This window comes from Saccopteryx leptura, chromosome 1 (genome assembly GCF_036850995.1).
Source record: "Saccopteryx leptura isolate mSacLep1 chromosome 1, mSacLep1_pri_phased_curated, whole genome shotgun sequence".
NCBI lineage: Eukaryota > Metazoa > Chordata > Mammalia > Chiroptera > Emballonuridae > Saccopteryx > Saccopteryx leptura.
In genome coordinates this window covers 6,899,010-6,915,366 of record NC_089503.1, presented here as the reverse complement: position 1 = coordinate 6,915,366, position 16,357 = coordinate 6,899,010, and the positions used below count along the sequence as shown (strand labels likewise).

At 50.7% G+C, this 16,357-nt stretch overlaps 2 protein-coding genes across 2 annotated transcripts; both read right to left on the bottom strand.

Annotated features, from left to right (window-relative positions):
* Positions 1-99: 99 nt before the first annotated feature.
* On the bottom strand, positions 100-5,054 carry CTSF (cathepsin F). Its single transcript, XM_066354731.1, has 14 exons — positions 4,754-5,054; positions 4,484-4,582; positions 4,123-4,207; positions 3,970-4,031; positions 3,766-3,841; positions 3,082-3,195; positions 2,812-2,957; positions 2,627-2,723; positions 2,467-2,547; positions 1,556-1,675; positions 1,411-1,475; positions 1,212-1,302; positions 743-801; positions 100-659 (listed from the first exon to the last, which is right to left on the bottom strand). Exons 1-14 carry the CDS (start codon positions 4,961-4,963, stop codon positions 585-587), a joined length of 1,380 nt encoding a protein of 459 aa, XP_066210828.1. The 5' UTR covers positions 4,964-5,054; the 3' UTR covers positions 100-584.
* Positions 5,055-13,443: 8,389 nt separating this feature from the next.
* On the bottom strand, positions 13,444-16,313 carry CCDC87 (coiled-coil domain containing 87). Its single transcript, XM_066348988.1, is given in 2 exon segments — positions 13,444-13,712; positions 13,715-16,313. Coding segments are annotated over 2 exon segments (2,637 nt in total). The 5' UTR covers positions 16,284-16,313; the 3' UTR covers positions 13,444-13,644.
* Positions 16,314-16,357: the final 44 nt, after the last annotated feature.

Here is a 16,357-nt window from a genome sequence, read left to right as displayed (position 1 = left end):
GGCCCTCAGCTGCCTGGGCAGGACAAGCTGCCTACCCTTAACCCCCAGGGGTCCACACCACCCCTCCTTGCCCTCAGGGACTGACCACTCACACCACACTGGAGCTGAGGACACCTCTTTATTGCTATTAGAAAAGGATGGTTACAACAGTATGTCTTGACAGGGAAGAGAACATTGTCCCCAAATCCAGGGGGACCAGATTTTATAGCAGCAGAGAGAGGAAAGCCAGGGCAGGAAGCCAGAGCCTGCTGAGGACAAGTGGATTTGAGACCAGAATATTTGCTTGCCACCTGTTCCTTGCTCAAGCCCAGGGTCCTTGTCCCCGCTTTAGCTGTCAAGACATCACCCTTCACCCTGAGATCCTCCTTACTATCATCACCTAACAAAAGTGCAGCTGGGGAACATGAGTGGGAGTGGAGTGGGAGGGGGATAGAGGCTGGGCCCCTAACCCAGTGCCCTCTGCTCACCCAGAGGTACCCAGAGCCCATCCCTCGGCCAGCTGTGCTTCCTGGGGAGGGGCCTGGGCACACAGGTCAGGCTGCAGGGGACTGCTCTGCTCACACCAGGTCCTGAGCTGGTGATCCTCAGTTCACCACGGCTGAGCTAGCCATGACGTTCACACCGCAGGCCCCGGACCCGCGATACAAGTAGTAGTAACCCTGGGAGGGAAGGGAGGGGGTTGGTGAGGGTACTTGGGCAAGGTGCTGGCCAGAGGGCCAGGGGCTGAGTAGGGGAGACTCACCTCCTCACCCCAGTCAGTGCCCCAGCTGTTCTTGATGGCCCAGAAGGGAACATCAGAGCCTGGGAAGCAGTGAGGAGTGCAGGAAGTCAGGACCCCAAGCACTCTGCACCCTTCAAATATTTGCTGTGAGCCTACTGTATGACAGGTACTAGGGGAAAAAAGATCAGAAAAAAAGGACAGACCCACCTACCACCCTCTTGGAGGTCTGATGGGGCTCTGGGGTTTGGGAAGGGCACCTACCCAGCCCCGTCTGGCAGGTCATGCGTCCGTACAGTTTAACCTCTTGCCACCTCAGCTTTCCCACCCACAGCATGGATGGGTAGTCCACCTGGTCCACAGCCAGAGACGGGGCAAGGACAGGGTTCCTCGGCTTTCCCCAGAGCCCCCCCAGAGGTCCTGAGATGCCGTAGTTCGACATCTGCCTGTGACCTGAGGAGGATGAGCAGAGGGGGCCCCCGGCGGAACTCACGGTTGCCGTAGCCCACAAGCAGTACGGCATGGTCAATGAACCAACGGCTGCAGAGAGGCCGCAGCGGGTGGGAGATCCCACGACGGTAGAACTGGCGCGGCGGGGGGGGGGGAATAAACAGTAAGGAGCTGACTCCAAGGAGAAGTGGGGGAGGAGGCGGCAAGAAATGGGAGCAGGGGCAGTGCAGCTGGGCCCTTACCTGCATGCCAAAAGCGTTAATGGCAACAGAGACCGGGCCCTTCTCAGCCAGCCAGGCCGCCATCTCTGAGAGAGGGAAGGGCGGCGTCAGGGGCACCCAGGCCCCAGTCCCACGTGGCCTGTCCTCACTCCCATCCCTCTCTTACGTTGTTCATTTTGGCTCAGCTCCACTGAGTCATTGATGTAAACCTTAACCTTCTCGGAGGAGAAGTTGCAGGTCTCCAAGTGGCCGTGGTAGCTGTAGTCATCCTCTGTCTCCAGCCCTCCTGGGGAACGGAAAGGGGCAGACAGGGGAGAAGAGAGAAGGTGAACCCTATTTACCACACGCTGGTCTTCTCCTAGCCAGAGGCCTCACATTCCCTATCCACCCCGGGCAGAGGCCATCCACTCTGGGGCACAGCCTCATTCTAGAAGCGACACAGTTGAGTCTCAGGGGGTTGAGGGAGTAACCAATGAAAAATGTGGCAGAGATGGAACTCAGCTCCCCACCGGACTCCTCGCTTGTCCCTGCCATGACCTTGGCCTACCTGTCCTGCTGACAGGACCCAGCTCCGACTTTCTCCATCTCAGGCAGGGCATGTGTGGCTCCCACCGGCCCTGCCCCCACCCGGCTCCCAGACCAGTCTCTGTGCAGCCACCTCAGTCCCTCAGCCCTTTGTGCTCCAGCTCTGCAGCCCACTGCTTAACCGAATCGCCAATTTAAGTCAACATTTCCCTGAAGAAAGTGTGTTGCTACCTGGGTTAGCAGCATCTAGAATTACAGATTTCCAAGCAGCGAAACTCCCAAGACCCTGTTATATGCCAGGAACTTGACACATTTCCTCACTTGATGCTCAAGGCAATCCTATGGGGTGGGCATGAGCCCCATTTCGCAGATGAGCCAACTGAGGCTGTGAAAGAGCTGACTTGCCTGAGGACATTAACCAATAGAGTCAGCACGAAGACTTAAACCAGGTTCCTGTGACTCCCACACTCATGTCTCTCTCCCCTCACAAAGTGACCTCTTGTGGAGGGAGAAGAGGCTCCTGCTGCCCCTCCTGGCCCCATTAATGCATACCCAGAGTCATTATGGCTGAATAGGCATTGGAGGGCAAGCCGCCCATGCAGGCCTTGTCCACTTTGTCACAGTCCACGAGCTCTAGGAAACAGAAGGCTGGTCCCAAGGAGCCCTCGGGAGGGGCTAGGTTGGAGACAGGGAGGTGGAATGGGGTGCTCACCCTGCTCAGAGAGGGAAAGCAGGTCCCCCTGTTTCAGGAACCACTGGCCTTCCACGTTGCCTGTAACTGAGAAGGCCCAGCAGGAGCCACACATCCCCTGCCAGAGACTGACAGAGTCAGGGCTGGGTCCCTTCCCAACCCCAGGGCAAGCCACACATCCCACCCTCATTTTTGAGGGGTCCAACCTGGTTCTTGACTTTGGTGACAGCCCCCTTATCTCTCCAGTCCCACTCAGGTGGAGCAGGGCCACCAACGGACTCGTCTAGGCGCATCTTCTTGCCAAGCTCCTCTTTTAGGAGGGGATTCAGGTAGATGGTGCGGAACTCCTCCTCTGTGGGCAGAGGGTGGCAGGGATGAGGGGGCGGGGGGAGTTTTCTAAGCCAGCCACGATCAGGGCCTTGGGAACATGCCCTGTCTATTCAAGGCTCCATGAGGACTCTGACCACCACCCCTACCTGTGAGGTCACTGAACTTGGTGACTCCATACTGAGCTGTGCCACGATCCAGGGCCTGGATCTTCTGAGCTCGTACCATGTTATTGATAAAGACGGAAAAGCGCCACTGGGTTTCTGAGAACCAAGAAGCAGAAAAAGAAAGGTTTGGGCCCCAGGCACATCATAAGAGAAGCACTTGGGGCTAACAGGCAAAGGCTTCCCTGGGGAATAGGTGGTAGACTCTATAAGCTCAAGAAGGACAGAACCCTGGGGCAGGTGTTGGGGAGCAGACCTGCAAGTGATAAGACTTGAAGGTGTGATTAACTTTTGGGGCCAAACTGGGGTGATGATTTCCCAGGTGTAAAGGCAGAACCAGAATAGGCTCCAATGAGCGTCCCCACATCATGGGAAAAGGCAACCATGGCAGGGAGCCTCCAGCAGAGAAAACGGGGCCTTTGCCCCATCCTACTTTACCCGGAATGATGAAGCCCCATGGTTTCTGACCAGGAAAATCAGATAGGATAAGGGATCCCTGAGGTGGCTGCCCAGTCCTAGGAGACTGGGAAAGAACTTGGGGACTTAGAGGTCTTTAAAAGAACGCCCTATCTCTTCTGTCCTCCCCCCCCCCCCCCGCCAACACTACGGTGCCAAGCTGGAGGAAGGCCTGATATGACTAGACAAGGACAGCCCAGGCTGGGTCCTCACCCTCCTCTGTCTCATATGTCCGGTTATAGGTGGTGACAAATTGCTTGAAGATCGAAGCCATCTTCTCAAAAAAGTCCTGGAAAGACAGAGGGGTCTTTACAGAGAGTCCTCCTCAGACTGACAATGGAGCCCCGGGCCAGGGGAAGGGGAAGAGAGGGCAAATAAGGCAGCAGCCAGTTCCCCAGAAAGAGAAGAAATCCTCACCTGGGGGAGGGGGTCCTGGTTCAACAGTGGAAGGAATGAACTGAAAGTCCCATTTTTGTCATCTGGATAGGGTTGGGACAAAGAAATCAAGGCTGACTCCTGAATGAAGTCTGTGATTTGGGCTATCCCAGCACCCTTGAGCTATCCCAGCACCTGTAGTCTTGGTATGCACCGAGCCACAGTCCTGCCTCAGCAACATGTGTTTTCCTAGCTCGTTGAGGACTTCGAAGCTGCAGAGCTGGAGGGAAAGGAGGAAGCCAACGGGGGCCCTTGGCTAGATGGCGCTGGAGACCCCTCAGATGAGGACCACTCCCAAAGTAATCACCCCAACAGCAGAGCGGCAGCGGCAGCAACCGGACACTCTCCCTTTTAGAACCCAGTCTCTGGCCCTCACTGTCATGGAAGTGACCTGGGTAGCTATTGCCTCAGTTCCCTTCTTCTGGCTTGACCCATCTTTCCAACTGCTGCCGAACTCAACCTGGGAGCAGGAAACTGAGGGAGCCCCATCACTCACCAGGGTTTTCTTGGACACAGCGAGCTGGCACACCGTGGGGTCGTTGCACGGGGGCTCATCCAGCGTCGCCTTCAGGGAGTACAATGACCCCCGGCCTGCCTAGAAGAGGATGTGGGGCGGGTAAGGCGGGCAGAGCCACTCTCTCCTTAGCCCGTTCTTCATTGGTCCCACAGCGTGTCACTGCCGTCCAATGCCCCCACCCCAAATCTAGGCCAAAATTCCTACCCTCGGACTAGCGACCCGCATCCCCAACCCCCGTGGCGTCCTCACCCGGCGAACGCGACCGCTCACGGCCCCCAGCACGGCCCGCGCCCCAGCAGCCCGACCGCGGTTGTACATCTCCAGGGCGAAGCGAGCTGGCCGCAGCAGCTCCGCGGACGCGGGCTCCCTGTCCTGAGCGTCCGCGGCTCTGTGGGGCGGGGCGGAGGTAGCGCCCAGGAGCAGCCCAAGCAACGACAGCAGAGGAAGCCAGGACACCATGGCGAGGGCGAAGCCCGCGGCCCGAATGCACCGGCTGTTGGGCCAACAGACCCGGAGGAGCAGCTTGTGACCAGAGGCGTCTGGGGTCCCTCCCCCGCTCCGGGTGCCGGCCAATGGGAGTCCGCCAGATGCGCTTGCGCACTTGCTTGTTTACGTGAGGCACGTGGGGCGCGCTAGCAGCTCAGGCCGGTAGGGTCCAGCCCCTCCCAGAGCTGTTTGCACTAGCCCTGTCTGCGCGCGTGGGGCGAGCCTCAATACGGGAATGATCTTCTAAGGTCTTTGGAGTTTGAGAATAAAAATAAAAACTAACATTTATTGCATGCTTATTATATGTAGCAATCCTATAAGGTAGATGTGATCCCAATTTAATAAGGAAATAGAGGCTTAGAGAGATCAAGTGGCTCACCAAAGATCTAATAAGTAATGGAGGGAGCTGGGCTTGAAACCAGGGAGTTGGCTTCAGAGCCTGGGTTCACAGCTTGATTCCTCTTTTTTTTTTTTTTTTGTATTTTTCTGAAGCTGGAAACGGGGAGGGGAGAGACAGTCAGACAGACTCCTGCATGCGCCCTACCGGGATCCACCCAGCACGCCCACCACGGGGCGATGCTCTGCCCCTCCGGAGCGTCGCTCTGTCGAGACCAGAGCCACTCTAGCGCCTGGGGCAGAGGCCAAGGAGCCATCCCCAGCGCCCGGGCCATCTTTGCTCCAATGGAGCCTCGCTGCAGGAGGGGAAGAGAGAGACAGAGAGGAAGGAGAGGGGGAGGGGTGGAGAAGCAGATGGGCGCTTCTCCTGTGTGCCCTGGCCGGGAATCAAACCCGGGACTTTTGCACGCCAGGCCGACGCTCTACCACTGAGCCAACCGGCCAGGGCCTTGATTCCTCTTTGACGCCCCTCTTCTCATCAACAAAATGGCAGGTGGTGTTCCCTGGACTAGCAGTTCTTCAGGCTATTGTGAGAGTCAAACACAACCATGCAAGTATTCGGTTTTCAGGACCTAGCAACAGAAGTGTTGGATAGGACAATGGTCTCAAGGTCTAGACCAGTCTTACTAAATGTTATTCTTCCCAAATATTAAAATGTAGTACAGCCTGACCTGTGCTACAGTGGCACAGCGAGTGGATAACGAGTCAAACTGGAATGCTGAGGTCATCAGTTTGAAACCCCGGACTTGCCCAGTCAAGGCACATATAAGAAGCAACTACTACAAGTTGATGCTTCCCGCTTCTACCCCATTCTCTCTTTCTCCTCTCTCTAAAATCAATAAATAAAATATTAAAAAGCACAGTATTTTGCAGACCAGCTGTAAACAGGATGAGCTTGACAGGAATCAATCCAGTAAATATAGCCAACTAAAATCAATAAGTAATTGACCAAATAATGTATGTAAGCATTGACCAAGCCCCTCTTCTAGGAGTCAGAACTTTGGGTATGAATCCTTTCTTTACTTGCTGCAAGTAAATAAAACTACCTCGTGACAACCACATCTCATTCTTGAGTAGAGCAACCCATGCCGCAAACCTCTTGAGTTGGGTAATTGGCAAGCACAGTTACACTAAGCATAGTGCTGCCCACTGGAGCTCACAGTGTAGTGTGAAGAGACATATGAGAAAAAGAAGTTTTCCTGCAAGATGTCCCATGAAAAGGGAGAGGAAAAAGGAAAGAGAGTTTAAAGGAATTGGGGAAATCACAGAGTGGGTGGAGGGTTACTTTGGACTTGGAGAGTGGGGGAAAGTAATATTAAAGATCATCTAGCCTGGCCTGACCTGTGGTGGCGCAGTGAGATAAAGCATAGATTTGGAACACTGAGGTCGCCGGTTCAAAACCCCAGGCTTACCTGGTCAAGGCACATATGGGAGTTGATGGTTCCTGCTCCTCCCCCTTCTCTCTCTCTCTCTCTCTCTCCTCTCTGAAAATTGAATAAAGTCTTTAAAAAAAACACACACATAAAAAAAAAAAAGATCATCTAGCCTGACCAGGCGGTTATCGCAGTGGCTAGAGTGCTGGACTGGGATGCCGAGGACCCATGTTCAAGACCCTGAGGTCGCCAGCTTGAGCGTGGGCTCATCTGGCTTGAGCAAAGCTCACCAGCTTGGACCCAAGGTTGCTGGCTCGAGCAAGGGGTTACTTGGTCTGCTGAAGGCCCGTGGTCAAAGCACATATGAGAAAGCAATCAATGAACAACTAAGGTGCCGCAACAAAAAACTGATGATTGATGCTTCTCATCTCTCTCTGCTCCTGTCTGTCTGTCCCTATCTATCCCTCTCTCTGTCTATGTTTAAAAAAAAAATCATCTAGACCAGGGGTAGTCAACCTTTTTATACCTACCGCCCACTTTTGTATCTCTGTTAGTAGTAAAATTTTCTAACTGCCCACCGGTTCTACAGTAATGGTGATTTATAAAGTAGGGAAGTAACTTTACTTTATAAAATTTATAAAGCAGAGTTACAGCAAGTTAAAGCATATAATAATAATTACTTACCAAGTACTTTATGTTGGATTTTTGCTAAGTTTGGCAGAATAAATTTTTATAAAACAACTTACTCTAGTTAAATCTTTTTATTTATACTTTGGTTGCTCTGCTACCGCCCACCATGAAAGCTGGAACACCCACTAGTGGGCAGTAGGGACCAGGTTGACTACCACTGATCTAGACCAAAATTGACTTTTTACAGCAACAGGGATCTGGAGAAGTGAAGTGACTTTCTGGCTTAAGGGATTCCAGCAGATGCTGATCTCTTCGTGCTGGTGCCCTTCCCAGTTTAAGCTCTTTGAAGCTCCCCTTGTTTCTCTTACAAGAGACAGCTCAGATAAAGATTCATTCAAGGGTCTTAGGATATGCACACTGGAAACTCAAGTAGGCAGCCTGGCCAGGCAGTGGTGCAGTGATAGAGCGTTGGACTGGGACGCAGAGGATCCAGGTTCAAAACCCCAAGGTCGCTGGCTTGAGCATGAGCTCATCTGGTTTGAGCAAGGCTCACAGGCTTGAGCCCAAGGTTGCTGGCTTGAGCAAGGGGTCATTCAATCTGCTGTAGCCCCCCCCTCCCGTCAAGGCGACACATGAGAAAGCGATCAATGAACAACCAAGGTGCCGCAACGAAGAATTGATGCTTCTCATCTCTCTCCCTTCCTGTCTGTCTGTCCCTATCTGTCCCTCTCTCTGTCTCTGTCACACACACAAAAAAGAAGAAACCGAACTAGGCAATATCCAGAGCCTTCCAGAGAAGAAAGAAAACTGAGTTCTCATAATAAAAGTATATTCTTGAGAAGAAAATATTGCCCTGCAATATTAACCTCTGGATTGGTCAGAAATGGAAATCCTCTAAATCAGGCATCCCCAAACTACAGCCTGCGGATGCGGCCCCCTGAGGCCATTTATCTGCCCCCCCCCCCGCAGTTCTGGAAGGGGCCCTCTTTCATTGGTGGTCAGTGAGAGAAGCATTGTATGTGGCGGCCCTCCAACAGTCTGAGGGACAGTGAACTGGCCCCTGTGTAAAAAGTCTGGGGACCCCTGCTCTAAATGACTGGTGGTCTGGATACTGGATGTGAACATTCTTTCCTTAATCCTTCAAAGGATAACCGATAGTTACCTGGAGGTTTGGTGTATATCCAGGCATTGACACAGGACTGGAAAGTTCAAAAGTTTAAGCTCCCAACTTAGTTAAAGCAAGAACAGAGCCTGATCTGGCGCAGTGGATCAAGCGTCAACCTGGAATGTTGAGGTTGCTGGTTCAAAACCCTGGGTTTGCCCAGTCAAGGCACATATAGGAGTTGATGCTTCCTGCTCCTCCCCCCTTCTCTCTCTCTCTCTCTATCTATCTCAATATCTCTCTGTCTCTCTTCTCTAAAATTAATAAATTAAAAAGAAATTTTTTTTTAAAGCAAGAACAGAATCATTTCCTTTTACCTCAGCCTACTTGATTTTAGTAATTTAGCAGCTTGATTACAGTGATTCCATTTTATTTCTTGAGGGCACTCTCTTCCTAGCTATCTCTTTCTTGTGAGGCTCCTCTTCTCCCTCCTACCTCTAAGTTGTCCAGAATCCTGAGTAATTTATTTAGTCTGGCGGCGTTGCTTTCTGAGGGCAAAGGCTCTGGTCTGACCACTTTTCCCACCATTGCGGGAACTGGATTCTGGAGTCCACTGCTGTTTTGACTTATAACCGCCACAGGGTGGCGTGTTGAGGCTTGGTCCTCCTGCACTTCCGAGTGTCTGAGCCCTAGATGAAGTTAGGGAAGCTCTCTCTGTGCCCTCTTGCCTCCCACATAGCCACTGACCTCCAAAGCACAGCCTCTGGGACAGGGAGGTGTGAACAGAGAAGATGTACAGTAGATGGAGTGTCGACCTGGAATGCTGAGGTTTGGGGTTCAAAAATCTGAGGTCTCCAGCTTGAGCACCAGCTCCTCGGCTTGAGCCCAAGGTCGCTGGCTTGAGCTTGAGAACCCCCCGCCATCCCCTGCCAAGACATGTATGAGAAGCAGTCAATTAACAACTAATGGAGAAGCAACTACAAGTTGATGCTTCTTGTGTCTCTCCTCCTCTGCCCTCTCTCTCTCTCTCTCTCTCTCAAATCAATAATTTTTTAAAAAATCAGCTCTAATCTACAGTGGTCCCTCATCTATCGCAGGGGGTTAGGTTCCTGAACCCCCTGGGATAGGTGAAAATCCACCAAATAGCAACCTTATATTTATTTTATTATTTATATATATTTTAAACCCTCCCCACACTCTTATAAACCCTTCCCACACTGTTATTAACCTTTCCCACACTTATTTTGCTTATTTTACCCAAAAATAATTAAAATAGTAAATATATTAAAATACCTATATACTGCAAAATCCCATGATATAGCAAAACATCCACAATACAAAATTAGATATATATAATTTTAAAATCCGCAATACAGTGAGACCGTGAAAAGTGAACCACAATATGGTGAGGGACAACTGTATATCCTTTACACGCAGCTAAAAATTCAAAAGGAGAGCTCTGGCCTCTGAGCTTCACACCACCTACTTGACATCAACTCTTTGATCTCAAAATTATGCCAAACTGCATAGTTTTTCATTCCCAGCACACTTTAGAAATCTCCCATCTCAGCATATGGCATTACTGTTACCCCAGAGACCTAAAGTGTCTTTGATTCTTCTCTTTCCTTCATGTCTCATATCTAATTCTTTTTCTTCTTCTTCTTTTTCCAAGTAAGAGGAGAGGAGATAAACAGACTCCCACATGTGCCCTGACCAGGATCCACTCAGCAACCTCTGTCTGGGGAAGATGCTCTGACCCCTGTCTGGGGTCATGTTGGCAACTGAGCTATTTTTAGCACCTGAGGCAGAGGCTCTGTGGAGCCATCTCAGCGCCCGGACCCATGCGCTCAATTGAGCCATGGCTCTAGGAGGGGAAGAGAGAGAGAGAGAGAGAGAGAAGAGAGTGGGGGTGGAGTGCAGAAGCAGATGGGCACTTCTCCTGTGTGCCCTAACCCGGAATCGAACCCAGGACATCCACATGCCAGGCCAACATTCTCCCATTGAGCCAACCGGCCAGGGCCCAAGTGTTAGCTTGGAACACTGAGGTTGCCGGTTCGAAACCTTGGGCTTGCCTGGTCAAGGCACATATGGGAGTTGATGCTTCCTGCTCCTCCCCCTTCTCTCTCTCTCTCTCTCTCTCCCCTCTCTCTAAAAATCAATAAATAAAATATTTTTTAAAAAAAGAGGGGCTGATGCTGGTGCACATTGGTTAGCAAACTACAACCTGAGGGACAGATCTGGCCAGCTGCCTGCTTTGGAAATAAAGTTTTATTACAACACAGCCCTGCCCATTTACTTGTGTATTATCTATAGTAATTGCTTTCACATGACAAAAGCAAAGATGAACCTTGTGACAGAGACCATACTGCTCACAAAGTCCAAAGTATTTTACTATCTGATCCTCCACAGAAATAGTACGTTGACCCCTGCCATAGCGTTTCTCAACTCGGTTGTGTGCAACTTCTGGAGAATGAAGAAATATGTCAGCAGACAAGCCAAAATATAAATATTAAATATAGCATATCTGCCCAAGAGGAAGTTTGTTTCAAAGATAAACAATTTCAAGCATCATTTTTGTATTGGTGAACTTGTTAAGGACACTACTCTTTTATGGATTCTTGCTGTATTGGCCAAGAGTTTGCTTAAAGGCTTTTAATCACTGTAAAAAAAATAGAGGACTGGATGAAGAAGATGGGGCATATATACACCATGGCATACTATACAGCTAGGAGAAATGATGACATCGGATCACTTACAGCGGAATGGTGGAGTCTTGGTAGCATTGTGCGGGGGTGAAATAAGCGAATCAGAAAAAAACAGGAACTGCAGGATTCCATACATTGGTGGGACATAAAAGCGAGACTAAGAGGCATGGACAGGAGTGGGGTGGTTACGGGGGGTGGGGGGAGGGAGGGAGGGAGAGGGGGAGGGGGAGGGGTACAGAGAGAACTGGATGGAGGGTGGCGGAGGACAATCTCTCTTCGGGTGATGGGTATGCAACAGAACTAAATGACAAGATAACCTGGAAATGTTTTCTTTGAATGTATGTACCCTGATTTATTGATGTCACCCCATTAAAATAAAATTTATTAAAAAAAAGTATATTTAGGTGGTAAGATGACTTAGCTCCCTTAAAAAAAAAAAGAACAACCAAATATGGACATATAATGGAGTAGAATGCAAATTTTGCATAAATTTTAAAAAGACTTTAAAGAAATTTCTCTTACTCCTTTCAGGCTGGCGCAGCTTCTCTCTATTTCCTCCGTCCCCCAATCCCTCACACTTGACCAAGAGGCTTGTTTATGTCCCTCCACTCAAAGGGGAACTTGGGTGAAAAAAATTTTGAGAAAGGCTGTTTTTGGCCTTGGCCAGTTGGCTCAGTGGTAGAGCGTTGGCCCAGAGTATGGAAGTCTTGGGTTTGATTCCCGGCCAGGGCACACAGGAGAAGCACCCATCTGCTTCTCCACCCTTCTCCCTCTCCATTCTCTCTGTCTCTCTCTTCCCCTCCTGCAGCCAAGGCTCCACTGGAGCAAAGTTGCCCCGGGCACTGAGGATGGCTCCATGGCCTCTGGCTCAGGCGCTAGAATGGCTCTGGTTGAAACAGAGCAACAACCCAGATGGGCAGAGCATCGCCCCCTAGTAGGCATGCCGAGTGGATCCCGGTCAGGCACATGTGAGAGTCTATCTCTCTGCCTCCCTGCTTCTCACGTTAGAAAAATACAAAAAATAAATAAATAACAACAAAAATGAACAACTAAAGTGCTGCAACTATGAGTTGATGCTTTTCATCTCTCTCCTTTTGTGTCTGTCTCTTCCTGTCTGTCCCCTTCTCTCTCTCACTAATACAAAACAAAACAACAACAAACAACAAAAAACAAATGCTTGTGCTTAGACATAATTCCACTTCCAGGAATTTAAACTATAGAAATAGCTGTGGCCTTAGCCAGTGGCTCAGTAGATTGAGCATTAGCCCAGCATATGAACCTCCTGGGTTCCATCCCTAGTCAGGGCACACAAGAGAAGTGACCATCTGCTTCTCTCTCTCTCCTCCTCCCCCTTGTCTCTGCCCCCCCTCCTCGGCCTGTGGCTCAATTGGTTAGAGCACGGCTCCAGGTGCTGAGGATAGGTCCATTGGAGCCCATCAACCTCAGGTGCTAAAAATATGGGGGGGGGGGTGTTGCTGGGTGGATTCCAGTCAGGGTGCATGCAGGAGAGGGAGGGGGAGAGAATCAGATGGTTTCTTTTCCGGTGTGCTGACTGGGGATCAAACCCGGGAGGGCCATACACTGGGCCAATGCTCACCAGGGCCCCTCTTACCCTACTTTTTTTCTTTTTCCCACAGTTCTTATCACCTGCTAACATTTTATTACTCAATGTGCTTAGGTGCTACGTTTATGGCTTATTGTCTATTTTCCCCCAATAGAGTGTAAACTCTACAAAGGGTAGGGATCTTTGTTTTGTTCAGTGATATAAACCAAGCATAAAATACCTAGTAGAGTACTCAATAGTTTGCTGAATAGAAAATAGAAAGATACACAAGAAACTGGTACCACTTGTTACCTCTAGGGAGGGGAACTGATGTACTAGAGGTAAGGATGAAAAAGGAGACTCACTTCTCAGTACATACCCTTGTGTACTTTGTACCATGAGCTTGTATTAACTGGTCAAAATTTAATAAAAAATATTTTATGCAAGAACTGGAAGAAGTGACAACCTGAACTCAACCCCTCACCTGACATATGATGGTCCAGGTGCAAAGCAGTTAAGTAATTTGCCCAATGTTACACAGCCAGGATTTAACCCACATCTGCTAACTCCAGAGCCCTAACTCTGAAATATTATGCCAGAGTCTTTCGATTTGGGGCTCTATCAGCCTATTTAATATAGCATGAAATGACAAGCTATTCCCAAGGTAATGGTTTGCCTCTTCCTGGTATTTCCAGTTACAGTGAACTCTAAGGGATGATCTGTTTTTTTCATAAATGAAATTTTGTCTGTATTGTGCTTAGCTTGACATAAATGAGAATATTGGGCATGGGAGTCATTTATGAGAATTTCACAGTCAAAATAAAGTGTTAATCTGAGTCCCTTGTTAGTTGGAAGCACAGCGCTCCTGAGCCCTGCACTCCCAGATATTTCTTCTTCCAGAGCAGTCAAGAGGTCTGGGTGAGTTGCTGGATGTTGGGGGGTGAGGGAGGGATTTGAGGGCACTCGGCATGGGAGAACTCTCAGGGGCTATTAAAGGTGGGCTGCTGAGCCTCTTTAACATGGCTGACTGGTGGGAGGCCTTCTGAGCCCGAACCAGGTGGTGCACCCGCCTCCGCTGCTGCAGCCAATAGAGCATCTCCACTTTATCATGCTTCATCTTGTTTAGGTAGCGCCGCCCCTTGAAGGTCACTGGCTCACCAAAGATTAACTCAACCTTCTCCAAGAGTGAAACCAAAGGAGCCTCCATTAGACTGAGCTTTTTGTGTAGATGGTTACGAATCTTATTCTCCTCCAGGAAACAACTCAAACCCATGCCAGTCTTCTGGAAGAAACGGTTGGGGTCCGAGGCCTCTTGCTCAAACCACTCCAGTTTCCGCAGCAGTATTTCCCGCAGCTGAATGGACTGCAGGGCCTGCTCCCAGGCACTTACCAATGAAGGCAGCTGCCTCAAACGGGCATTAGAGCTGTATTTGATGGCCAGGTCCAGCCGGTCCTTGGCAGGAACCTCAAGCATGGACCACAACCGCTCCAGACGCTTCTGCAGGCTCAAGATTTTGTAAGGTTCTCCCAGGAGGTTGGTACTCTTAGTTTCTAGAGTGTACCCCAGCACAATGTTCCAATCCCACTCTCCTGGCACGAAGTCTGGCTCTTTATCTTCTAGTAATGGAGGTGGGTGCTGAATTTTTAGGGACTCTCTGACAGGGGTTACAATCTCCACAGGAACCTCTTCTTCATACGTTTGGAAGATGACATGGAGGAAATCTGTCTCCTGGTCGGTGAGGTACTTGAAATAGTCATCCATGGACACAGTGGGTTTCCACAAATTCATACCCAAGGTCTTGTTTGACAACCCGTTCTGGGCTTTGTTTGCTTGGACTGATGTGAAAGACGGTGTTCTATAAGGGTTGGACTGTGAAGTGTTTGCTCTTTGGGAATAAAGACCAGCCAGCTTGGGGTTGATGACACAATACTGTTTTTCTTGACACAGAAAGGCTGAGAACAGGAACATTGGGCAGTCTTTATTGGCTGAAGGCTCAATCAGAGGTCCCTGGTCAAAAGAGAAGTGGTCAGTGGAGACACGACTCATCAACTCCTTGTAGACCTCCCTGATGCTATTACCAACAAAGCGATCAATATCCATTTTCTCAATAAGTTTGGGTTCCAGTTCACCAGCCAGGTGGTTGTATAGAACTTCAGTCCCTTCAACTTGGAAGGAATCCAAAAACTTTCTCTCAGAAACCTGTACAGCAGCTGCCTGGACCACAAGCTGATTTCTTAGCTTCACTGTAACTGTCACTGGCTGTGGGTGAAGTGGAGTGGATTTGGAGGGGTGGGGACCCCACTGCCCAGAGGCTTCTTCTTCCTCATTCAACAGTCTCTGCAGTTCTTCCATGTGATGTGCTCTAGCTGGGTGGTGGGTCAGGGCCCCCAGGAGTGGGGGAATACCTGAGTCCATTGTTGAGTAGCAAGTCCACTCCAATTTCATGTTCTTCATTATCTGCTTCAGGTCCTCAGCCACCATGTCTCCTACCAGCTCCGGTTTGCTCTCTGCAAACAGGACCACTGGGGTTAAGGGATGAGGGATGGGTGGAGGAAGGCCCAATTCATCTGTTAACTTCCAGCCCTCACGCAGAGAGGGCATGGACTGGCCCTTCTGGAGTTGGGAGTAGAGAGGTACATAGGAGACGAGGGGAGGAGACCTGCTGGTGACAGCCACCAAGTATTTGGGCAGTGGCACAACCTGTGAGGAAGTGAAACTATCTCTCTTCTTTTGCATGGAGGGCAGCCAGGAGAAAAGCCTTCCCTTCTTCAGCTGGGGGATGGACTCCAATTCCTTCACTGGATCGGGCCCAGGCTCACTGACAAACTCTGGTGAGCGGCTGAATTGTATGAGATAGTTCAGGTTGAGGTTGCTGCTTGGCACTCGGGCGAAACGGACACTGTGAGGCCGTGGAGGGGGTGGCGCCCGTGTCTTGAAAGCCCCAGGGGGGCCGAAGGGGCGCAGCTTGTACATGTTACCGTGGGCCTGCTCTGCTTTTAGCAGGGCGCGAAAGTCAGCGAGCAGGCCACGGTAGACCTCAGGGTTGGTGAGGAAGACTGAGCAGTCCCTGGCGAGGCTGGCAGCCAATCGCGTGAGCGTGGCTGATTCAGTAAAGACATATGAGGAGGTCGACATGGTCTTCAGCAGGTGCAGGTAGCGTAAGAAGAGGTGCTCGCAGCTGAGCAGCACGTAAACCAGGACTCGTTTTCGCAGCCTCTGGTTGTTCAAGTGGCTCAGACTAGGTTCGATGGGAGGCTCCTGCCAGCTGCATTTTAGCTCGTCCAGGATGACCTCCGTGAAACGAAGTCGGCCCTCAGGAGGTATCCGCTCCGCCATCCCGCACCTAGCCAGCCGCTTGGCCACCTGGCGGGACACTGAGGCAACCGTCAGCCGTGAGATGGGCAGGGACGGTAGCATCGGAACTTCCTGCGGGTGGCGCTTCTGAGACTCTGGGCGCGTCAGCCTGCTGGGGAAGAGCGACAGCGGACGCAGCAACCGGTGGTAAAACTGCTGAAGCTCAGGTTCGGGTTTAAAGGGCTCCATTTTAGCGCTGACAGCACGGGTTGTGGTGGCAGAGGCAGCCGAGCAGTTACTGAGGCAACCAGGAACCGAATGTC